Genomic DNA, 26,382 nt, shown 5'->3' with positions numbered 1-26,382 from the left:
GTATCGAAGTGCATAATATACTAAACTATTGCAAAAACGGTTATGTCATCTGTTATCGATAGCAACGGTCAAAATGCAGATGAGCTAGCTATTGCGGTTATAATAGTCAAAATGTCAATACGGTCAATACCAATGAAGTAAAAGATTTCTGTTTGTGGAAAGTGCTAACGAATCAAGTAACAGATAACAGCTGTCCTAATAATATAGAATTGAAAGGTTAAAAGTAAACTTTAGTTAAGATCGACGTTAAGATGAAATAAGTTAGTGAAATTTATGTGAATTCACTTCGTAGATGCGCGTCATGAAGGCAGCTCTCGCTGCCTTAGCCTCAGAAGTGCGATTGAATTTGTAAAAAAATATTTCAACGATTTCTTATAATGAGAATATCGAGAATGAGAAGATTAAGGCCAGTTGAAGGTGTTTACTACCGCAAAATGTGTACACAACTTCACCTGGCCACAAGGCCAAAAGAAAGTCCTCAGCGTCGGCTCTAAATTGTATTTTACGAATTCAGAAAAACTTAAGAGAATGATCAAGCACACCCTGTTGTTTGGTCGAATTCGCATTTAATTATTCGATAAAGCTTACTGATACTTATGACTGTAATGCACAGAAATAGAGTGAAATAATGTGCGATAAAATACTACTTTGTAGCCTTATCTTATCATCATTTTATGCTTTAGTAAAAGATTTAGATATTTTCACTCAGTCGCATTTTTGGTTCTATTTGAAGTTATTTTATTTACTGAAATTTCCATTGTAGAGACAAATTAAAAAATTGAAAATTTAAGTACTCTTCTTCTCGTTTAATTGTAAAAATAATTCGGTTGGTGTCGTGAAAAAAAAAACAACGGAAAACTACTGAAAGTTTTCGTAAAAATTGATCAGCGTTTCAATGGCCTCATCACGACCTACAAAAACGTTGTCGCTAGTTCAGCAAAGAGCTCGACAGTTTGAAGCTCTGGCAACATTAGATGCTAAACCTAAAGAGTGTAATTGGTGGTTATCTGATTTTAGAAATTCAAAAAGCGATCCGTGTGAATGTGACCCTTGCGAAAATTCGAAAGCAATTAGCGATACTGATGATGTGGTCGCCGATTCTGAGAAACTAGTGAGTGATGAAGAACATGTTGATGATAATCTGGTTGCTGATGTTGAGGAACAGGTGGAAGATGAGGGAGAAAATGACGAAGTGTTGCCTGATGATGAGGAAACGGCAACTGAAATCGAACAGAATGATACAAACGAAGGAAATGACGATATAGACGAAATGCCTGTTAAAGGAAAAGTCATAGAAGCAGTTAATGATAACGTCCACTTTCAACGTATGTCCATCAAACATCACAAAACAACATTAGTTCATCCAATTGAGGATGTGGGAGCACCATTCACGGACGAGGAATAGTATAAAAATTACCCTGAAAAGTCGATTCGATTAACTCAAACGTTACATCCGTTCCATAGCGATTCATTCACAGATGACGACTTGGAGTACTCGGATCTTGAGGAGGAAGATGCAGAAGAAGCGGTAGTGGAAGATGTAATCAAAGCTTCAGACGAAAATCTACCGGAAAATGTAACAGAGAGGTAAATTATTGGTCGTACTGGCTGGTTCTAGGATTCTTCGCGGAACATATTGACAATATGGAACTCTTAGTCCTAGCTGATCTTCAAACTTAATTACGCCCCAGCTATTGGCTGGGTTATCTGAACATATAAGCTAAACCTAGTATTTCGATTAAAGTTTGGTGCTGGAGCTTAAACTGTCCTTCCGCTATCAGTATCGATCAGGTCATAAAGGTCTTACACAAAATACCTTCTTTTTGCAGCAAATTGGCGAATATAGTTCAGGAACTGATTGAAAACGAGAAAACGTACATCGACAAACTAACTACAGGAATCAAAGTTTACGTGGAACCGGTCCGCGGTAAAAACTTACCTCCTTCTTTGCGCGGCCAAATGTATTACATATTCGCGAACATTGTTCAAATTCGGGACTTTCATGAACAAACATTTTATCCGAGCCTGCTTGCGTGTAATGGTGATGTTCTAGCACTGAGCGATACGTTTTCTAAGTTTATACAAGTGAGTGAGACCGTCATTCTTAAGAGCAAATCCCAAACCGAATCGGTGGACAATTGTCAATTTACAGAGTGGTTATTTCTACAGCTACGTTTTGTATGCAATGAATAAGAAGCGTTCCGAAAGGATTCGGGATATACCTGGCAATAAAATCTTTTTTGTGGTACGACCTTCAAAAGTGATACAGACACGTTGAAGCAGGCTCCTAACAATTTAGTTGCTTTCAGGATCGCCAGAATGAGATGCGGGATAAGTTAGGCATTAACAGTTTCCTGATGGAACCCATTCAGCGGCTGCCCAAGTATCGATTGCTTATTGATCAACTTGCGAAAGTGTTGAGTCCGTTTTTAGAAGTTGAGAAATCACGATTGGCTGCATGTTCTCGAGCGGGTATGTGATTCACACGTTGATTTGCCAATTTACTGTCGTATCAATCTCCATTGTTTGTCGATTTAGAAAAAAATGTGCAGCGACTGTTGAACACAGTAAACGAATCAATATCCTTGAATGATATCATTGATTGCAATGAGGTAAGGCTGCCAGGGCAGCAATGGGTCTTTTACTTTCTTAACCCGACTGTTACGTTTTCCGAACAGATCAACCTATTCCACCAAGGAAAATTTCTGCGACAAAATGAATTCGATGTGTACGATCAAGAGACACGGCGCCGCTACCGCGGTAAAGTGTTCCTATTCGAGAGGTCCATTGTATTCGCCGAAAAATTGGACGAAAAGGTGCTACACTATCGTGGACACTATCCGAAGGATGTGACCGGTATACGTGAATATGACGAAGCCAAGAAATTTGAATTGTTCATTGGAAAGTCGGGAAATCGTCAAATCGAACTGAGCTCAACTGAATTCGGACTGATTCAATCTTGGGTGCAACTAGTGAAGGATATGCTTGTCAGATCTATTGAACAAGGTAACCAATTTGCTCTTGAAATTTAAAATCCATGATGACAAGGCCGCTGTGACCACTTGTCATCCCTGCAGAGAAACGTAAAATCGCTAAGAGAACGCATGACATTCGAATCAGAAACAGTCTACGAGCCACCGATGTTATTGTACGAAAAAGTGGTGCTAACTATGGTAGTGCAAGTGCAAGTGGAGGTTCTTGGACAGGAAGTAGTTCAAGTAGTGGTGTGTCCAGTAAATCTGTTAGCCTGGCATCGAGTGCTTATGCAAGTGGTATAAGCAACATCAGTAATATTAGCGGCTATAGCACTGCAAGTGGTGAGTCATATCTGATTTGTAAGTTGAACGATTTTCTCTTATCTATGAAGTGTTTTACAGCCGATTCAGATACAACCCGAACAACGTGGTATACGAACATGGAGTAAATATTTTCAATTTAGAGTCTAGTTTTGTGTGTCGTCATTGTTTTGTCCCTTAATGAAAGAAATTCCAGTTAGCTATATAGTAACACACCGCACAGACACTGTATTTATGTGAGATAGTGAATGTGTATTAACCCTATTACGTAACAGCATACTTACCTTCATGAAATATTACACGGTTGTGGGATCATAATTGTACTCTTCATTAATCAGTGTAAACAAACAGCTGCTCGTAAAATGAAAGTGGTTATCAATTTGTCCTTGTTCTCCCATTTTACAGAGAACAGCAACGGCAAGAGGATAGCAATAGCAATAATCAAAAAACAACGGAAAATTTATTGACCTACGAGAAGCACTACATCTATTTATTGTCCCAATTCGTTAAAGTTGAATTGGCCGAATTGTCCGACGATATAAAATTCCAAATCAGAACGTACATGCAAGTGACGAGTGAAATTCTACGACTTCATCGTGAACAGATCTATCCGGATTTGAATAAATGTGATCAAGACATTGGACTGATTTGTAATGTGTTCCGAACAGCCCTCGACTACAATTCGTTGCAGGTCTATGAGACATACACTGGATTTGTACCGCGAGCGTATCAGGTGAGTTCTAATCATCTTTCTTTTATTTTTATTTTTTATTACGAGGGTGGTTGACAGAACTTTTGGTCTGTTTGAACTTCTTTTAGTTTGCTAGGAATCATTGTTTTCCCTTTTTAGAACATTTTTTCGAGAATGATTCAAATTTTACTAGAATTGTATTGACTCACATTTCACACTCCACGACAATAATCTTTAGTATAATTACGGGATCTAGTACTTCTTTTCGTCAAAGTATTTGTTGATAAGAAATCAGTTGGCCTGAATCGTTATTAATAAATTTATTGGTTTCGATTCAAAACGACCTGACGATAAAAGAGCAGCTTTCCGCCAGCACTTGGAAAAATGATGGGTCTCAAATAAGTGATCCGATTCCAGGAACTTAGTTTTAATACCGTCACCATCAGGTACTTGTATTATAATTTGAAAACTTAGACAAACGTTCCACCAAAGTTCTTTAACGCTTGAACGTAGATGAGAGGGTATGTTACACCGAGGTGCCGCTAAACTAGAAAATCCTAAAAGAAATTCCTTGGAAAATCCTTCGACAATTAAATTGAAACAAAAAATCGATCCATCAGAAAATCCTCAAAGAAAACTTATCAGAAAAGAAAACATATTCTTTGGAAATCCACGAAAAGCCTCAATACTTGGGGAAAAAAATCCTAAATATCGAAGCAAATCCTTGAAATCCAGCAAAAATACCAAAGAAAATCCTCCTACAATCACAGAAAACCCTTTGAGGATTTTCTATTTGTAAATCCTTTGTCAAGGATATTTACAAATATCCGACATTCGTATTAGTGAGATTGTGAATTTCACTTATAATATTATGAGTTGACCAGTCAATTAAGTGCTTCCCAGTCTATGATATTTTGCCACAAAATTTAAAAATCCGTCAGCGAATTCAAATTAATTTCACGCCAAAATATCATAGACTGCGAAGCACTTAATTGACTGGGACAGTCGATGGCTTTAGAAACTCTGATCAATCTAAAATTGTGCTTTCTAAAGATGAACACACGACACTGGTCAACTAATATTATAAGTGAAATTCTCGATCTTCCTAACCAACAAAAGTATTTTGTCGCGAGAACTACTTTAGCATTAGTCATCTGTTATAAATAGCGACGACAAAAATAAGAGTTCAGAATAACCTTTTCCTCCTGTTCCAAAATGTATATTAATAGTACTGAAGTAACAGATCTTGTGTCAATCTGTTAAAAATCACTTACAATTGTTAAAAGTTTCCTATGTGCAGAATGAGCACCAGCTGAATATCACCAGTTGGATCTGCTAACACACATATATTGTATGATAAACAATAAAAACACATTTTTAACAATGTCTTTACTTCATTCATACGTGTTGTGTGCGCGCATAGATGATGTTAACGTAGAAATGCACTGTGTGTAGGTTGTCTTTGAATTGTTTTTAATACATTCTACACATAGGAAACTTTTAGCAATTGTAGATCAAACGAAGTAACAAAATTCGCGTTGATGATATACATAGCCACAATACCATTAGCCGAGCGAGTGGCAGATATTTGTAAACGTTGACAAAGAATTTTCAAAAAAAGCAATCTCTAGGGATTTTCGAGGTATTTCAAAAAGACAATCCTTTGAGGTTTTTTGAGGACTTTTCTATTTTAGAAGGATTTTCAGAGGATATTTTACTGATTCTGGATGGATTTTTTCCATTTTTTATAGATTTTCTTCTTTTTATTTAATTTTCTTATCATTTTTAAGCATTTTCTAGATTTTCTACAAATTTGAGGATTTTTTTTTGTAAAATTTTAGGGATTTTCCAAGGATATTGTTTTGGCTGATAACGGATTTTCTATGAATATCTGCAGCTGTTCAATTTAATTAAAAAAAAAAACGTTTCTTTTTAAACATATATCGTTTCTTGGTCCAATGGTTTCCACTGAGTCCTGAGTGGTTAGTAGATTGGTTGATATAATAAAAATACGTTTCTTGTGTTATTTACTTTAATAGTTTTTTTTATATTATTTGTAGCACCTTTTCTCTTCCTCATACATTGAAATTTTCTTTGTTAAAAACAGCTTAATTCATTAGTTTTTACTTTTAAATATAGACTGTTCGAATACGCTCATTTCGATTACATTTGCGAATTTATTCGTTTTCGTTTAGTTTATAGATAAAAATTTAAGATTACAAACGTATTTTAGAATCAATCTACTGTCGTTATTCGTAGAGTTTTTAGTTCATTCTTCAATTTATATAAGTTCTCCTGAAATCATTTTTCGTTAAAATTTAAAAATTTCAATTAAAAAAAGACGAATTTCGAGAGATTTCTTACTCAGGCAAAAACACACGACTACAAGTAGTTTTACAAAAAGGCAAATGGAGTAAGAATGAGGGTGAGCGGCGGGAACACTCGACTTTACCACCAATAAGTAACCTCTCGATACATTTCGTATAAAAACAAAACTCTATTCATCTAGATTGAACATCGTTTAACAGTGACGATGCTTCACAATATCTTGGAAAAACTAAAAATTTCATCAAAATACAGATTTCGTTTTGTTGTTAGGATCATTGTAAATAGTGTTGAGGCAACGCTCTTCAAGCATGAGTGGAAAAATGGAAAGAAAAAAAGAAAACAGTACTCTGTTTGACAGCTATCACTACGACCACTCATACTTGCAGCGCGTTGGTTGAGGATATTAAAGGGACACGTAAAATGATTTCTGTTCGTTTGGTCCTCCCCCTATGTATAGATTGTACTTTAGAATGTGTAATATATATCGTCAAATCATTTTTATAAAAATAGTTGTTTTTTGCATCAGCAATTATACTCAATCCAAGGCTTTTCCATCTATTGAATGACAAAACAGTAAATAAATAAATTCCGACTGCTAACTTCAGTTACTTTATAGAAATTTTAACTTTGTAAAATGTAGAACATTAAGGGATTAATAAACACTACAACATGTAGATCAGGGTTATTAAAAACAAACACTTTTGCGCATAAATCAGCTGATGTATGATTTTCACGTTCAGCTCTTTTCCATTTCCTTTACAGTCTGTGTGCTAAATTTTCCTGTCGCTCAGAGCACTGTACATACATTTTGTTTTCGTTCTGCAACACGCTGAACAACATAATGTGCTGAACGTTTGGGTATTGATTTTTCGTTCTTGCATTGTGCGATGTTTATGTTTACTTGGATAAAATGAATCGATATTTTTTATGGACATTACACATTGAAAAAGACTGAAAAGATTTACACATTTAATCACGGACACGGACATTAATATTTACTTATTGAAAGGCCTAAAGCTTTTCCGAAAGAAAAGAAAAAAAAACTTTTCGTTTCGTCGATACTGTATGATTGGCCTTCGGTGGAAAAGGTTTTCATTCATTCGATAGAAATGACAACGGCCTTTGTCGTTTTCTCTTTATTTATTGTAGGCAATTCGATACAGTAGTTCAATCATACGGTCATGATTTTGACGCTCTAGCCGTTGATTTTCGACAATAATATGCAAACGATTGTTTGTTTTCTCCATTGAGTTCAGCATCTGCATTTGGATCTGATGTGTTTTTTCCGTTTGTTTGGCAATCTGTTCCAAATAATTCAGTTTTTGTCGCTCGATATCGCCGCTTCCGCATTCTGCATTTTCATTTGATTGCTGCTCTGGCATCGGTTGTGATGGTGTATCCATTTTTGTTTCGATTTTATTTTCAAGTTTAAATTTGCGAATTTCTACCGTGCTCTGTGGAACAAACGACTTATTTATAGCGACAAGATTTAGTTCAGCTGAAAATGCTGAGTAACACAAATTGTTGCAATCGAATGTGTGATTCGGTCGGCCGAGATGCAGTTACACAATTATGCAATTTTCTTTTCGTGCAGAAAATATGGAAACTTTTCAATAAACAAAATACACTTTTTTATCACTGTCGGTCGTCGGAGACTGCACACGTATATAGTCTTGCAAATATAAACTACGACTAGTTGTCGTTTTCACGCATCCAAATTATTCAACTTGCGCGTCTCTGCGGCGATGACAATACTCTTCTCATTCTCATATGGTTGGTCCATTTATCCTTTCAAGTAGAAGTAAATATGAATTTTTGAATGTGCTAAGTTATATACAACCACGTACAGAGGATGGTTTGCTTTATCATTGCAAGATAGACAGATCTCATTTTAGACATATTTTGTGGCATCATCGTGGTGATACATGATATTCTTTTATTGAATGTTGGAGCTCATTACTTAAGTTGTTCAAATATAAGTCTGAACTGAAATTAAACCTAACTCGGTTTCATCATAAAAATATATCAAACGCTGTTGTGGTAGTTATTTGTTTTTGGAATCTTTTGTGGAGGATACATGAAATAGGGTGGGTCGAATTTTACATTTCATTTTATTTGAAAACGCCTGAACCCTGATTGCATTCAGGACGGTCCGGAGTCCGGAGAATATTTTATGAAAAAAAAAACTTTCTTGTTTGAATACGTTTTTCCCGAGCGATGCCTCTAGATCGATTAAGATTTTCGCTGAATTATTTCTCTGACATGCTGAGGTGGTAACCATTACATATTGACTGGAGTTAATAGCTGAATAATGTAGCTTTTAAATGTAAGTAGGGCGTTGGAGGTCCAGGTCTCCATTCAGACGATGTAAGTCAGTAAGTTCTCCCGATCATGACCAAAAATTTCAAATTTACTTTCGAAGAAAATGGACAAATCGTGACATAACAAAGTCGTGAGAGGTGTGCTTGAATAGGCAAGCTCATAGAGAATCTAGGGGAGTGGGGTAATCTGGCACACCATACAAATTGATTCTGTGCCAGATTCACCTCTAGGATGTGTGTGCCAGATTCCCCGATGCCAATCTAGGTCAGGCAAGATTTCTGAAATTACTTGAACGATTCTTAACACAGAAGATATTGCAATGTTGGGAGCAAACAGTGGAATGAGATGATGATGTTATTGGAAAACTGTGGTAGAACGCCCTTCATCTAAACTGGCACAGTACAGCTCAACTAGATTTTCGAGAAAAATGTGTCTGCGTACCAAGTTTTCTTAGTCCCCCCATTTGCTTCCTTAGTCTCAAATTATTTTAAAAATGTTCTGGGTTCAATGAGAAGACTGCCATTGGAAACATGATATTCGACTCATTAAGTGCCTTACAACTCTGTCTATTCGAATAGGAATGCGTGAGGGAGGACCAGACGGGCTATCTATAATACAACAAATAAAAAGATCCTTTCCCTTAAAATTTACCAGCTAGCTTTTCTCCAGTAAAACGCCCGAAAACCTTAAAAAGGCGAATTCGTGAGGGAATTTCATATTTTGTTCGGTAGTTGACAGGTATCATTAGAAAGTCAATCGAAGTCATCGAAATGATCCCGATATGACGGTATTGTTCCTCATCCTACTTTCAAAATTTTTGCGGATGGCCAGGAAGCCTGCAAGTCCTTTACGACATAATCGCTGAATTTTCCTAGTCATTTGTCCAAATTATCACCAAAAGTTTAACATGAAATCTTTTACTTCAATTGTTTTAGCATTCATTTAACTATTTATGACCACATTTACAAGCGGTTATCGTCCATTTTTTTCTATTACTGACGATAACAGATGGCTAGCCGTTTCTGTAAGGATAACTGCGATTGCTTTGTACGCCAATGATATAAGATTCAGTACCCAACTTATGTCATTATTGTTGTACGCGAAATGCTTTGCTTCGATAATACAAATGACTCGTCTCTTCTCTACTATCAGTAAAATTAAAATGTCTGAAGAACAATTTGAACAGTACTTTCTTGATCACCTACAATTCAGAATGACACAAAAATTATATTTCACTCTCGAAGTACGTTTATTTAACTCCGAGAAATTTTGTCAGTCAACTTTGCAATTTGCTTCGACCTTGTTATGCTGAGTAGTGTTATTTCGTGCAGAAACCCCGAACTTCTTTCTTTCTGTTATTTCGGGTTTTTTTTTATTACATTTGCTAATGGATTTGTACAATTTCTTCTTTCTTCGCCTCGTCTTTTATTCATCTCCTCTTTTCTTCATAGTCTCACTCCTTAGTCCAAGAATTTACCTTTCAAAATCTAAGTTACATTTCTTCAAAATTGCCAGCAATCTTCATCGACCTACACAAAGTACAGGGTCCAACTTTAATATCCGAAGCCATCCTCTTCCTCCCACCTCGTCTCTACAAAGTATAACGCAAATCCATAAGATCTTGTACTTCGTACGGGTCTACAAACATTCGATAAGACAATATATCAATTAAACATTAATTAGGCTATCGTAACATTGTACTGTCATGGGAATGTAGTCTAAATGAATGAATGAATAAATATTTGATGAAGAAAGTCTCTGTGCAGTCGGTTTTTAATTTATGAACGTTACATAAATGCAATGAGATTGAACATTGAGATAGGAAATATTGCAATCAGAGGACAGTTGCGTGGAAACTGGGAAAAGACACAATATGGCTGTGGCAAACCTAATAACGAAAAAAAAATTCCAAAATTTGGCCATTGTAATTTGCCATTTATTTCTCGGCGGGAATTTCAGACAAATTTATTTCATTCATGACCCCAACATTACGGACTACCGGGTATTACAAGAAATCAATCTTCAATGTCCTAATGTGAGTTGGATAATCAGCGACCTGCATAAACCGAAACCATATGACTTCCATGTTGATCGTAATGGTTACGAAACGCTTCAATTGTTTGTTATCGAACCTGAACAATATTTTGATGAAATCGATTTGGTGCAATCATTCATTGCTTACTATTCAATTTTCGTTTTCGGTTCAAACTTTCACCAGCCCATCGACCAGACGGAAACGCTAGTTACTAGAAGAAGTTCCCTGGCTATAGTTCATAATACAACGAATGACACAGTCCAGTTGTTCTTACTTATAGGGGGATATGATACGACTAAGAGTATTTATTTTAACGATAGTCAATTGAATGCATTAACACCTTATGCTGCTTTCGAAATGACATTCGGGGAAAGAGAAAGGATGCGTGAGCTGGGCATATTTCTCATTGAATCGTTTTGCTATGATTGGAAAAGCAGAGAAGGTAATGGACATTACTATCGCAACTACTTCTTGGCAAACTTTTTCTTCAGACAAATGAACATGAGCGTCTTAAAAACGCTACGATATCAATGTGATCCGTCTGGTAATGAACTATTTTTCACCTACCGACGTATACCACAGCCAGTTTACGATGAAATCTCTTTCGATTCGACATTTGTAAAGGTCAGGTGAGGAGAGCGTATCGAAATCATTTTACGTAAAATATTTAACGAGAGTGTTCTAATTTAGCAATCGTCCGTTTCTCGAAGAATTGGAAAATTTGACCATATTTTGCTTAGATGCAATAAGTCTCAGAACATTCGTATATCAATTCCATAGCTTAAGGATTCCTAAACCTACCACTGAGTCAATCGATTCGCCTTTCAGAACCAAGATTTTTTTCGAATTTATTTACGGCGACGATTTCAATCGTTCAAATGTTCAACAAATCTTCATGATGATATTGGAAACTGCATGCATATTCTGTGCGCTCATTACCGTTTCCGTTGCGGTGTTGACTTTCATTCGTCGAAAAGCGAATTTGCCTGGTGACGGCATTGTATCCGTTTTCTTTGATGTATTAATCGCAGTGATTGGTGGCGGTAATATTGAATATCATCATAAATGGGAGAGGGCGTTCTTTGTCATCTTACTTTTCGGTGCATTTCTATTGAACACAATTTGCGTTGATAATTTCCTGTTCTACACATTTTCGTTTGGCAAAGAAAATCGCATGGATTCTCTGGAAGAAATGGTTGAATTCAATACTCCAGTGAGGGTGACCGATTTCAATTTACTTGAGAGGCGAACAACTGTTGAAGACATGATTTGGTTCGTAAGATCTGAACAATTTTTTTGCTGTCTCTCTGGAATAGTAGGTTACATTGGATGCTGCGGAAGGAATTGATTTCATGAGATGTAACAACTTTTTGATAAAAGCAAACTCAGAGTTTGCATATCCGAGCCGAAGGCTAGGTTTACAATTACACTTGTCGAAAAACAGTTACCGAAGCAAGAGTGAGGTTGACATTATCACAAAGTTGTTTCCGAAGTACGTAACAATCCTTTGTATTGTGAGACGTGAGACGTCTCTTTTCGAACCTTTGAGACTTTTATTTTTACGGACAGTATCCAATGTACTCCTGGTTTACTACCTGTCCCATACGAAAGTTGGTTTCTACATAGTAAAATGAAGAAATGAGCCGAAATGTGGCCTATATGTAATGGATCATTTTCGCATGGGACAAATTGCTATATAATGGTCAACTTTCGCATACACCAGGTAGTAAAACCATTTTCCAATTGAAGGAAAAAATTGGGACCCAAAGTCAACTTTACCACTGATCGTATCGATGAAAATAATTCAAGAGCATTCGTTATAACGGAATCGACAGGTCGATTCGGTCACACCGGTTACGAAAACGAACTCTTATTTTTTGGTATAATTTCACTTGAATTGATGAATGTAAAGATAAACCGAACGCAACTCATCTTACAGGTGAGGTAGATATTCCAGTCTTCGTAACGGTGTACGATGTATTGCCGCAAAAATTGGCTACTACATTTGAAAAACTGATGCAATCGCTCGTGGAAAGTGGACTAAACAAGTTCTATACTTCATACGCATCTTATCTGCAGAAAATTCGAACGAAAAGTGAAGGGATACAAGCCGATGCCTATGGACCAATAAGCTTCGATCAAATCTATTTTTACTTATTAATGTATTGGTCGTGCTTGATGATTGCAACGGTTGTTTTTTTGGTTGAATTGATTGTACATCATTTTCAAAAAATTCGCCACTCTCGCTTGAATTTAACTTGCTTAAAATCTCATAACTTAAAGCCTCAATAATCACAATATGTTTAGCGTAAACTCATTGCACGGTGGGGCTGAACCACATTATTTTGAGACTTCCGTGAACATGGGGATATTGGTTTGGAAATGATTGGAGAATGTTTTTTGAGTGATTTGACCGCAAAATCAAAATCTTTTGGGTGGGAATGCTCGCAAAAGCTATATTTGTTGCTCAAAATGTAATCGATGGAACACTCCTGATTATGCCACGAATCAGAATGTTTTAGAATAATGTTTTAAGGTTGTAAAATTATTTGTATGACTCAAATAAGTCTCTACCATTCAACTGAAACCCATTTCACAGGTAATTAGACGATAAAAACTTAATTTTAAGATATTTAGTGTCCCCCACGCCCCTCCTCAGCAAAAAAGAAGTTTTTCGGAAATGTACCCAAAAACTAAAAACTCACATCGATTCAGGGACCTTTCGGGAGCTCAGAACAGCATTCAGTAAAATCGGACCAGCTCCTTCCCTATACAAAATTTTTCATTTCATGAAATTTCATGCACCCCTTCGAAACCATTTTGTCACAAAAGTTCAGTGAGTGGACATATTTTGATCGAAGTTAATTTGTATCTTATAGTCAGACCTTACCTTACCTTACCATACCTAAGTATGTTCAGTGAGTGGACATATTTTGATCGAAGTTAATTTGTATCTTATAGTCAGACCTTACCTTACCTTAGAGTAAGAGGCAATAGAGTTGCAATGAATTTTATTAAAATAAAAAAAACGAAGGCTTAACCCAAGCTGTACTTGAAGAGGTAGCACAGACAGATATTGGAGCTTATTTTTTTTTTTTTATCGACGCATTTTTTCGCGTGTTACTCTTTTGGGCGGTTTCCCCCTTCTTGCGTTTCCCCCGTGAGACCTAAGGACCTCAAACTCACTAGATCACTTTCATAGAATTTCATTGAACTTTATGGGGAAAACATCACACTATGGGGACTCGTCAGGGACAAACGACAGTGTCGATGGTTTTGTGCTCTTACTTTAATGCTTTTTCTACGGTTTGGTTTGTAATCTGCAGCCTGATCAATAATAAAAGTAATTAAAATAAACTTTTCAAAATCAGCAAAATCGATAAAAATTAATCACCAAGATTGACTGTGTATTGACTGGTTCAACTATCGCTATCAATACTCCAATTCAATTTATGTATTTGAAAATTCACTACCGCGCTGAACATAGCAATACATAAAAATGGAACCTATGGTTACTCATCAGGCAACGGTGTTGACTCTACTGATGTTTGCCTTGATGACTAAATGCCTGTGCCGGCACTGCGAAGTGGAACTCATCGACAGACTGAATCAGTTCCATAACTTCGATCATAACATCTTTTTCTTGGATTCTAAAATCATTAGTAGCCAGAACTTCGCCACCACATGGAATTGGGAAATTCTCCGCGGCAACAAGTCAACGCCTCAGACTGTCTACGTTGTTGACAATGGCAACAATACAAAACTACCAATAGTCACTGCGGTAGCCAGCAAAAACACATTTCTCATCGTCGTGACCGATAGTTTACACATTGACAATGAATCATCACACTTGCTGGCTCAAATTCGATTAGTGTCTCAGTTAAATAGCACTGTAAAAATTGGTCTATTTCTCCATGACACCCAAATATCAAAGATTCCTGTAAGGAAACTGCTTCGATGGAGTTCGAAAGCCGAAATTTTCAACATTTTCTATGCATTCTACTTGAATGCCAATGAGACCGATGATACGGAATTCTACGTTCTTAGGTATAATCCGTTTGAGAACGTGGCTGTGATTGTGATTAATGTGACAAAAAGTGACTCGGTTGAGAGTTTCTTTCCGGACAATAAATTGCTAGATTATCATCGACGTCCTTTTCGAATACTTCAAGTGACAGGACGGCCGATTGTGATTTGGGACAGTGAATTTTGGTATACTTTAACTGACGCGCTAAATGCTTCAATTAGTTTCGTTTCTCTCAGTACCAGAACACAGAGATTATCTGCATCAGCATTTAAGTATGGAGATGCAATCGGTAACTCAATTGCCTTAAAAAAATCAAACACAAAAGTGTATCCGCATAAACTGAGTAGGCTCCTTATGGTCGTTCCTCATGCAAAGCCATATTCAAGTTTCGTGGAATTTTTGAAAAATGGAACATGGACACGTCTGCTCACGTATTTCATTATTGTCATCTCTGCGTCAACAATTCTACTAACGGCCTCTAGATACTTCCAAGAAAAGAAAATCTCACTTTTCGAGTCTACAATTGATGTCATAAATCTTTTGATCAACGATGACAGTGCCATCAGATACCAACGTCTTCGAAGAGCTGACGTTTGTGTAGTATTACCGTTATCGTTCACCGGGTTGATTGTGGCCAACGGTATTTTGTCACTCTTTCAAAGTTTTCTGACGGTGCCAACATACCAGCATCAAATTGATACGATCGACGAGCTGTACAATTCATCGGTGTCGATCATTCTAAGTGATATTACATGGGCATCTTCAACCGTTGCTACGTTAGAAAGTCTTACAAATTATGGTGGATGGAAGGAAAAACTTCATGATAAAGTAATTCACAAAGGTATGAGTATTTGTGACAATACAATGGCATTCACAATGGTGGAAGATCAGACACGGGAGTACATGGAAGCGCAACAACAACTCAATTTGAAACTGTTTCATTTCATTAAGGATGTCACTTTGGAACGAATTCCACACGTGTACGAATTTCGGCTAGATTATCCGTTTACCGAGCGCGTTAACGAAATTATTCATAGATTGCAAGGTGCGGGATTGTTTGAACAGTGGCACGAATCGAGATATCGAACATTTTTGCGAGTCATGTTAGCAGACTGGAAAGCCTGTACTCCCGATATTGTTGACGATGACTTTGCTATACCAGCTGTTGTTTATTGGGGATGGGTTGCAAGTATAGTTGTTTTTGTCTGTGAAATAATTTGGAAAAAGTTCATCACACAAAAGCTGACGATTGCCTCAAAATGTTGTTGCAAGAAGCCACGTTAAAATTTCCGTTTGACGAATGGTACGTCCAGCGGATTAAAAAAATCTAGAAAGCAAATGAGTCATTATATTTCGGCGGAATATTAGCCAATTTTCGCACAAAACAGAGCTCCAGTTCGAAGCCTTCGTTGGGCGCGATGAACATTTTTGCCTGTTGTGCAGAGCAACCCCCTTTTGCCACAATCTACAAGATATAACTACTCCACCAAACCTACAATGACCACCAGACCATCATATCCACAACCCGGTTTGCTTTCCATATAATAAGCATTTAATATCGCACGTCTACTGTGATGTGAGTCCTCTGTCATTTGTCACCACTCTTGCTCCATCTTCTACAGTTACCCTCTTTTTCTATCTCTCCCTTAGTTTGCAGACGATACTCTTATTAGTTATAGTTATTCCTGTAAAATAATCAAATGCAACTGGTTCAAATAAATCCATCATAATTTTTCCTGTGGTTTCCTTTCACTTTCAGCCATTATCGTTAAGAACTGTGTAAAGCGAGGGGTGAACCACTCTGAAATAATCACCAAATAATCCCAAATAATCAAAATAATCAACTTGTCATTTAGCAAATACCATCCAAAATGTTAAGTTTCGAGGCCACTTCCATAATATGACGAACAAATGAATAATGACAAGTTTTCAAGCGTGCAGTAGCCTCAAGAGTGACTCAAACGTCCTCAAAAAAAATCTCAAATAATCACTAGACAATCACCAAATAATCCTCGAAATAATCACGAAATATATTTATATTTTCTTTTTTGCTCCAAGTTTTTCCTCAAACTCCTAATTAACGTATTACACCACTAGGGTAACCAAAGAAGTTATTTGGAGCTAACAGCGTGGAAAATACGTCAAAAAATTGAAAAATCAAGTTTCGTGTCATTATTGACCTGAGCCTCGCCTCTTATCAACAAACTTTACACGAAAACAGGACTTTTAGACTTTTATCACTTGTTATGTAAATTTTGAAACATTATTTTGAGATTATTTGGTGATTATTTGTAAAAATAATCACCAAATAATCCAAATAATCCTTCAAAGAAAGAGTGGTTCACCCCTCGATGTAAAGCGCTATAATTAATATAAGGCTCGGAACAGGTCAGGTCAACCTGAAACCTGACCTGAAATATCTGTTAACCTGACCTGACCTGAAATTTAATTACCTGAACCTGACCTGATTCCTTCAGGTATTTTTTCTACTGACCTGACCTGACCTGAACCTGACCTGTTCCGAGCCTTAATTTAATAAAAAGTCCAAAATACTAGATCACGACGACAAAGTCAACCAAAACTGGACTTTTAAATTTGATATCGCTCAGCTCGTCATTGTCATGTAATTGTAATTTTTCCTAACTAGTGTTAAAATATCACGACTTCGTCGTGTATTTCCACCGTCGCTTAGGAAAAACGTTGTTCATAACTTATGCTAAAAGGTTTTGTTTAGCTAATTGGATTCCAGAACTCGCCTCCGGCTCGTGCTGGAAACTTCTCATTCGCTAAAAAAGCCTTTCAACGTGCGCTAGGAAAAAACTATTATGCAACAAGTTGTGAAATGGTTTTTTTTCGTAACATGTGCCTAAAAAAGCATTTATCATCGAGTTGTATACAACGTTTTTCGCAATATAGGCAATGGAAAGTCTTACTTTTCGTCACTTGTTGCGAAAAAAACTAATTACTCACTCGCCGTTGGGCCTAGATGACACTCTACCAGCGCACTGTCTAGCACCGAAGCTGACTTTGACGTCACTCAAATAGAGGACTGAACCGATCAAAGTTGGCTATTCTTTTTCATACAATGGCTGTCAAAAAATTAAAAAAAAATAGTCAACAGGTGTGTTTTTGGCCTTCTAATTGAGAGATGTCAAAGTCAGCTTCGGTGCTTGACAGTGCTTTGCACTCTACCCAAACGATTTTATTTTTTTATTTTTAGTGAGAAACTGCACCTGACAATGCTGATGCGTTGATCTAGGATGAAAGCTATATTTATTTGACGTGAACGGAGTCACAGGTCAAAAGGAAATATGTTTGTTCCAAGTAACTGTAAACACGAACTTTGACAACCCGAACAACGACAATTTCATCCATAGCAACGTCGCTTACGTGATATTTCATACAAATCGAGCAACGTCGCCTACGCGATTTACACTGAGATATTATTGAGGTTATGGTTATATGGATGAAATTTGACAATTCATATGGCCTTGGAACAAACCTATGGTTACCGAGTCTCACATTAAACGTTTTATGCGAAATCTGTCGAATTACTTACAGTGAACGACGTCTCAAATGTCTCACTGTCAAATTTTTCTGAGAATTTTAATGTGTCATTGCAAATTTACAATGACATTCTCTGAAAAAAATGACAGTGAGACATTTGAGATGTCGTTCATTGTATAATAGGGTGCATGGTTGGTCAATTTTGGACATTTAAGAGTCAACTCCTATTCCCTATTTTATGATTTTTCATTTCCAAAGATTTTTGAATATCCCACAGCGATTTTTCGGTATATATTCAACTTTGAAGGGTAGAGTATTTTACGTAACTCCAACGAAAGATGACAATTCATATTATCTTGGACTACGCCTTGCCGATCGACAAACCTGACGTGAATACTTGACTTCCCAACTTTTCCGTCCTAGCCACGCACATATCAATTCTAGTGGGCATATCTTTGACCATGACCATTCACACCACTTTGATCCAATTCACCCTGTCTGGCACATAACTGTTACATTTAATAGATAGAGGCGAAAAGACGGCCAAGTTACCTGGTCCGAATGATTAAAAAAAATCCCAGTAATGGCCCTGAAAACAGTTTGGCTGTTTGTATAGACTGTTAATTTATTGTAGACCTTCGTTAAGTACAGTTGTTTAAGTTTCTTTTAATTTTTGTCTTCAGATCATCTTAAAGCTTACTGGTAACAAAAACTTCAAGCATTTGATGAACTTACCGGTAAAACAAATCAAATATTACGGAGACATGTTGGGAAAAATGCTGCACGAACTGAAGGAAAGTGATCATATCAGCAATATTCGCAACGAATTGAAAGAATTGGCATTGACCGACATGGAATATTCAAAGTTTCAGAAACGCTGTGTAGCGAATTACAATTTAAATCAATTGGATCCGGTAAGTTTACAATGGTCTGCGATTCATTTATGTTCAAAATTGGGAGATCTAACCATTCCATTTATACATCACAGACCATTGCCGAGCAGTATGGCCTTGTACTGTTAGCAGAAAAAGTAACTGTCGGTACTGCGGAGCATACCTTATTGATACTTGAACGAGGACTGGTGTGCGTCAGATCCCGTATAAGTTCGGTAATGAAATTTCACTTGTCTCGACCTAGTTGCACAACATTTATCCGACGATTTCCATTCAATTTAGAAAACTCAAGAGGACAAGTACACCAGACGGTTGTTTTTGATCGATCGGAAATGCATCAGCTTTTCAACCGACAAATATCCAACGGCTGCTAAATTCTACGACATCTGTTCGAGGGACGTCAAATACAAAGTTACGTTTAATTCGTCGGAAAGGAAAACTAAAATTATCGTCGAAATTAACAAAATTAAATCGAATTATTGAGAGAATTTGTTCGTTTTCCATGAGCGCCTCCTAGACCAGAAACTAATTTTTTTTGTTGCCCGTCCAGACGGTAAGTATTTTTATACAAATTTGAAAATCTCACGTTCATAGTCTAGTCTTTTATGAATGAACGATAAATATGGTGTTCTACTGGTACATGTCCGGCGACTGGTGCCGCCACCTTCTTTGAATTTTTATTATTACTTTAAAACATCGGTACCAACGACAGTATAAATATCCATACCGACAGAACATTATTGGGATACGGTTGAATGTGAACTGCAAGCGAAAATTCAACTCTGCTGTCCGTGAATGAATGAATTTGTGTTGCCTTGACTCGCGCAACAATATCCGACAAATTGGTGTAGCGTGTGTTTAACGGAAATCCGCTCAACTGTGAAGCAATTTGTTAATAGACTGTCGAATTGTTAATAGACACACAAAGAGAGAGAGAGAGATACCTTGTACGACGATGCTATTGCATTAATCTTTTCCGTGTACGATTTGTGTTCGTATTCGTAACAGACGTCCTCTTCTAAATTGACAAGAATTTCCCGTAGCGTCTCACTCAAACTCCGATTCCAGATGGTTTTTCGATTCGATCGCCATGAATTGATTTTCTTGACAATTTTCTGCTCGATCGCAATTATCAGTTCAGTTATGTCGTCACTGTTCGAATACGGAAAATCTCTGTCGTGCACTAGCTCAGTCGGTGCTTTGGTCGATTTATTGAAGCATGGTCGCCAGAATGCAGTGCTTCTCACCTCGAAATTCGTCATGTAAACTCGATTCTCTTTTTGGATATTCGCCCAGACCTACGGAATTGTTAGCCATATCAATCAGACCGTTTGTTGCGAAATCAATTGCATTACATTCTCGTTGCTGATCAAGCAGTAGACTTTGGTTAACGTGCAATTGATGTCATTCGCTGAGTACTTTTTACCGGTAAACGGATCGACCAGAATGAATTCCCCGTTTTCCTTGATCAAAACGAATGTCGTATCACCATTGGGAAAAGCATTGCCCAGCACGAGATAGGCTCGATATCCCAGCGATAAATAGTAACAGCATAACAATACACCCAGATCTTTAGCAGATGCCGTGAGTATCGTCATGATTTGCTGCAGTAAACGGATGGAGTTCGATGCTTGAATTTATGCTTCAAATAGAAAATTCTTCCTCTTACGTCATTAGTCAGCCAGATTCCCTTGAGCTTCGTACAAAAATCACCAATCTGCAGGACGGGAATCATCGACACGAACCGCCTGATGAGGAACTCGGCTATGTTATTGTGCTCAAATGGTATGTCGATGGCGCCAACCAAGCGTGTAATGCAGACCCTTTTACCATTCGAGAGACTAACGAACGGGTCTTGGCAACGATTCGGAAATTCTTCTCTAAACTGATAGTACCACTCTTGTACACGGCTCTGAAACACATTACGTCTGCATTGCCAGATACTTTTTACAGTTTTTTCGGATTTACCTTCACATCGCCGAGCTCAGTACATTCCAAATTGGATGTGGTCAGTTCAATGGGATCAAATACTGGCTCAAGACTGACGGAAATAGTGAGATACACCGAATTCCGAATTTGTGGAACACGTTCAACCGACGAATCAGGCCATACGACTGGCTGCTTAGAGTAGCCTAACAGAATGTTTGGTGTTGTCATCTCGAATATGCCTTCAATCTGGGAATGATGAGACGATGAAACTGTTTATCCGAACAAACCAGAAACCGAATCAAAATTTACTCTTTGCATGGAATAGATGGTGTAGATGGGAATTCGTAGTTCTGCCAACCATTTACTGGACAGTCTCTGGTAAATCTCATTTGCTTTGAGTCGATCCTCGTCAAACAGCTCTTCGACTTGTTCGTCAAATACTTGCAGGCATAAGTGCTCTTTCATACGATTCTGTGAGCCGGTTACACTAACGAGAAACGTTACAATTACCAATCCTGTTATAGACTTCATATACGCAACTAACCTCGTTGATATTACAATCTGTTCGTTCCATGTTGGATTCGATCCTTCAGCAGTAGTCGTTCTCATAGTTTTTCCTTTGTATTGTACAACAACATACGGCAGAACTGCCCCACTTCGTTGACCTACAATGAGATCTTTATAGCGTTAAACTTCGGGTTGATGGATGGAGAACTGACTGTGTGACGATGATAATATACTGGATCTTCTGGTGGGAGAAATTTGTTCGGCTTGGCGATGTGGTATCCCTGACGCCCGAAGCACGTTGACTATTATCTTGAAATTCTCGACATGACTTGGCTTAAAAGTGACTCGTGATAATGGGGCATGCCTTCGTAGCGGATTTAACGGTCGCTTCGGGCCGAACATACTAATAATAGAGGAAACCAGCGACCTGAATGTTCATTAATTGATGAATTCGTTAACAATTTTAAACTTTTGGAATATGCACACAAATATTGGAATAGTGCGTTGGATAGGGGTCGGTGTCCTGAGCACGAAACACGCATCCCAATGATTCCGCTGCAGCCGTTTCATACAAAAAAGTAGTAAACCGGACAGTTATTGGGGCCGCAAGTGCAGTTAGTTCAAACAAGACTCCAAAGGTTCCCACTAACCATTGGTGGCATGTTTAAGTAATTTTTGTCTTCCTTCGATGCTGTACTACCAATAGGAAGTGAATACTTTATGAGTGGTTATTTGAACTTACTGCACCCGCGATACCTGCTGCACTACTTACTGTCCCGTTCCCTTTACCTTTGATTGTTATTATTATGGTGTCCAAAGCTTAGTTGGTGTGGAGCTTCGGTGCACTTTTTCGGGAAGCGACTATACCGGATGTGCGTTCCGTACTCAGGGTACAGAGGCCTATTTAACACATTTGTTTACAGAGCCTGTGTTGCCTAGATAATTATCTGGCTATTCTTTCAATCAACATACCTAAAGGACAGTGAATAATCTCCGACCAGCAGATCATTCAAATTGATACTTTTGTCAATAATTTCGCAATGATTCTTAATGACATCAAATATTTCCAGCAGGTGCTTTTTACCTTTGTGCCGTTGTACATCAATCGACAACCAATTCAAATCTTCAATGATATTTTCTTCGTGTTCGTCGTCAGTGTAACAAATTTCTCTGTCCTCGGAAGGAACGAATTTCTCGTCTTTGAAGCGCAGGTGATTGTTGAATCGCGATGCTAGAATGTGCAATCGACGTGAATCTTGTTCCGATGGCTTGCAAAATTGAAATACGTTTTCGTTCAAACGGAACTGTTTGCCGGGACTGCTTGCCTCGCCGGCAATTACATCATTTCGCTGATGGATTATTTCTATGAGTGATTTTGCGTCCGGATCGAGAGGATCGATCATGTGGTTGTCATACCAGGTCTGTACCGTATTGGTTGCTTGTTCAATCAGACGATTCTTTCGCAAGAAATGGCGATTTTCCGGTTCGTCATAGTAGCTCCATCCGGTTTTGATTCCGATTTGACCGGATATTTGGTTTTTCGTGGAATCAAAGCTCAGGAAGTTTAGGTCACTGTTTTTGAATGTGTCGTAGGCATCGGGTACTGGTATAATCAGTTTGGCGCATTTCTTCCGCGTTCTCAAAAGTTTTTCCTCGTAAATCTGAAAATTGAATTTGAATTCGGTTGATCACAGTCTATATAGGCAGAATTGGAAACAGTCATCACTTACAGTCAACTGAATATTGGCAGGCACAGTGTTTCGAAACTTGACTGAATAAATGGCATCTAAAATGATTCGATCGCCAGCAATCGACTGGACGTTTCGTTCCGAATTTAATTTCGTTTTATCGAACGCAATTTCCAACAAAAATTTTGAGGTCGAGAAGTGGTCCCTGATTTTTTTCGTCTCTACGCAATCCTCAGTCTTATGAAGTTCCACGCGAATTATCGGTTCGCCAGGAGGTCTCATACACATCGAATACTCAGCCAACAGTTTTTCCCGAATGACGTCAATGTCTGGCTTCACCATTTTCTTAATTAATTCAAAATCGTCACTGTTGTCCGTGCCAGTCTTACGGTGCTTTCTCTCAGTCAAGTAGTCTTGCATTGCTTCTTCGAAAATTTCGTTCAATTCCAATTCAAAGTCTCTGCTAAACACTTCACGATCAACTGATTCGTCCACCGGATCCGTTCGAATGGTTAATTTAATTGAAGTGGAAACAAAGCCTTGATCTGCTCTTAGCTTCTTCAACAATTTCCATTGCTCCAGTATTGACGTTAAAATGTCTCTGTCGATCCTTTGTTCACGATGCAATTGGGTTCGCAAATCACGGATATCATTTCGGTAGGTTCGTTTATTGTCCACGTTCTCATCAGCCGCAAGCATTTGAAGTTTCCTTAAGGCAATCACTTTCTGCTGTAAACGTTCCGCCACTGCCATTGTCCGTCTCAATGTGTACTGTTTGTAGCGATTCTCAATATTTCTAGCCAAGACCTGCTCTTTGTTAAGACAAGGATGTGAGTGGAACGTGACATCATGTATGTGAATTTTGAGAATTTTTTCTCGGTTCAAGTCGGAATGCGCCTGGTTTCCTTTAATAGAATGTGGACGAGAGTTGTACAAGATGGTGGTAAATTCTTTCTCTGCCACTGATCGAACTAATCGAGTGCTTTGTACAAAACTTTGTAGACCAGGAAGCTGATCCGTTTCCGTGACCCAATCATTCGAATTTTCCTCACTAAATCGATTAAGTAACAATGTCATACCTTTGCTTCGACTTGGTTTAATTGGTTCGAAAAGTCCATCATCCCTGGAGCACTGATAGTCTTTCGGCCCATCACTCCTCCGTCCATCTGGATAATAAAGCAACTGGTCATCGTCGAAAAATATTTTTCCTTTTTTACACTTTTCGACTGGACTTTCATCTTCAATTTGGACAAACGATGAAGCTAGCTGCAATCCATTATCATTCGTTCTCAAACTCTGCTCGGATCCATTGTTTGGAACTGCGTCTTCAGGCTGAGTAAGGACGACGTTGTTCACGAAAAATGAAATTTGCCTATCAATTGTCTGGGCGTCTAAATCGGAATCATTTTTTTGCCTTGACAATAATGCCGACTGAACTTCTAACTCTTCTGTCTTATAGTTTGCATTTAATTTTGGTTTATTTTTCGGTAATTTCGATACTATAGGTTGGGTATGCGACTTTTTTCTCACGTTTAAGAAATTTTCGGTTTTTTTCTTCTTGCGACGCCGTTTTTTTGCGTTTAACATTTTCAGGAAATTATTTTCACGACACAATTTTAGCTTACAATGTTATACCACTCAATATTATGTACACATTGAACACATCCAACTTAATCGACAATTTGTTTGTTTGAACACCTGTCTGGTAGCTAAGCAACGAAAGAGGTGCTATACCTGTTATACGCACCGAACATCGTTATTATTCGCTTCGCAGAGAAGGGTAATATAATTCATTTATATGAGTGGTGTGCTAGCTAATGATGAGGGGACACATAACGAGTAAGTAAATGATACGCATTTTTTCCTAAGCATCCTAAGGAAGTCCGATTTAAACTGTCATAGACGGCAAGCATATTACAAGTTTCACTGTCTGATCTATTACTTCATTCGATCAAAAATTTTCAGAGATTGATTTCGGAAATCTTTTACTTCATTTGTTTTGAACATGTTTTTTGCTGTATAAGACTTCATTAGTCAGAGCTTGTCGATATTATTGTTGTGGGAAACTGAGTCTCAAAGTTACACATGAAAGGCGCATTCACCATGTCATCACATGAGACAATCACCCTGTAATCCAAGGGGGTAATCACTAGTAAATCAAGTAAATCACGGTAAATCACAAAAAATTTTGAAAATTTTTTGAAGAATTTTTAATTGTCACTGGATTACATTTCGAAGTATCGTGGTCGTAAACATATAGGATAAATTTCATGAACTAATACAAATTGAAGTAAATAGATTCAAATTTAGTAGAAACTTCATTTTTGATTTACTTGATTTACCGTGATTTACTGAGCTAGTAAATCAGTGATTACCCCTCGCTGTAATCGACATAATTCGGTCAATTATTAACACAGATATTGCATTATGCGCGTATAATGTGAAACGATGGGTTTATGACCCAAAAGCATAATTTTGTTGCATATATCGGTCAAGCGATATTACTTGATCAATTGAATCTAGAAACAAGTTTCAGTTATTTTGCTACCGCGATACAGTCGAGCGTCGTTTGGTACGAGTCATATTAATTTTGTGAAACCGCTAAGCCCCGGCAATCAGAACTGTCAAACTTTTACCCACTTTTTTGACTGCTCTTATCCCAACACCCTGTCAAATTTTCTAATGACACTCCACACCACCCTTTAGGTTTCATGTTCAAGTATTTGAAAAGTGCATGTTTTCGATCACCACCCACTAGCCACACAATCGTCGAGGATTTTTTTTTTTGAAAGTGGTTTGGTCTCTTCGGTTGAATACTTTCTAAGCACAGGCTGTTTTTCAAAAGAATCCCTCATATAGAAGTATACGGGACGGGTCAGGCTTTGTCAAAAATTCATCTCGATCCTTATCTCTACCGCATAATAGGCATTCACGCCGTACGCGTACGTGCGCCTCAGAATTTAAATGTTAAGTGAACAAATGAATACAAAGTTAATCGAAATTGCTTGAAATTGAAACGCTTGAGAGTGGGAATTTAAGGCTGCTTCAAATATGTCTCCGCACATTTCATTTTGAATTTGCAGCGCACTTACGGCGTCATTTACAAAAGACAACCTACTTACTTACTTAGCAGCCTTTGTCAACCCAAGTGAATCCGCA

The 26,382-nt window shown here is 37.7% G+C and overlaps 2 protein-coding genes across 3 annotated transcripts; one reads left to right on the top strand and one right to left on the bottom strand.

The window, feature by feature from the left end:
* The first annotated feature begins 719 nt into the window (after positions 1 to 719).
* Positions 720 to 19,587, top strand: LOC119070971. Its single transcript, XM_037175546.1, has 13 exons — positions 720 to 1,404; positions 1,465 to 1,587; positions 1,830 to 2,085; positions 2,153 to 2,245; positions 2,310 to 2,472; positions 2,539 to 2,612; positions 2,679 to 3,006; positions 3,078 to 3,317; positions 3,378 to 3,420; positions 3,702 to 4,029; positions 18,890 to 19,120; positions 19,195 to 19,314; positions 19,382 to 19,587. Exons 1-13 carry the CDS (start codon positions 896 to 898, stop codon positions 19,580 to 19,582), a joined length of 2,709 nt encoding a protein of 902 aa, XP_037031441.1. The 5' UTR covers positions 720 to 895; the 3' UTR covers positions 19,583 to 19,587.
* On the bottom strand, positions 19,543 to 24,945 carry LOC119070967 (coiled-coil and C2 domain-containing protein 2A). Of its 2 annotated transcripts, none has more exons than XM_037175539.1 (10): positions 23,266 to 24,945; positions 22,508 to 23,196; positions 21,748 to 21,962; positions 21,564 to 21,693; positions 21,338 to 21,515; positions 21,068 to 21,274; positions 20,769 to 21,011; positions 20,455 to 20,703; positions 20,044 to 20,397; positions 19,543 to 19,976 (listed from the first exon to the last, which is right to left on the bottom strand). In XM_037175539.1, the coding sequence occupies exons 1-10, from the start codon at positions 24,808 to 24,810 to the stop codon at positions 19,788 to 19,790; spliced, it is 3,999 nt and encodes a 1,332-aa protein (XP_037031434.1). In that variant the 5' UTR covers positions 24,811 to 24,945; the 3' UTR covers positions 19,543 to 19,787. The 2 variants fall into 2 exon arrangements, with proteins under 2 accessions (XP_037031434.1, XP_037031435.1); XM_037175540.1 differs by having other exon boundaries at positions 19,545 to 19,976; positions 21,573 to 21,693; positions 23,266 to 24,944.
* Positions 24,946 to 26,382: the final 1,437 nt, after the last annotated feature.

This window comes from Bradysia coprophila (genome assembly GCF_014529535.1).
Source record: "Bradysia coprophila strain Holo2 chromosome IV unlocalized genomic scaffold, BU_Bcop_v1 contig_106, whole genome shotgun sequence".
Classification (NCBI taxonomy): domain Eukaryota; kingdom Metazoa; phylum Arthropoda; class Insecta; order Diptera; family Sciaridae; genus Bradysia; species Bradysia coprophila.
This window is presented reverse-complemented; position numbering and strand designations above follow the sequence as displayed.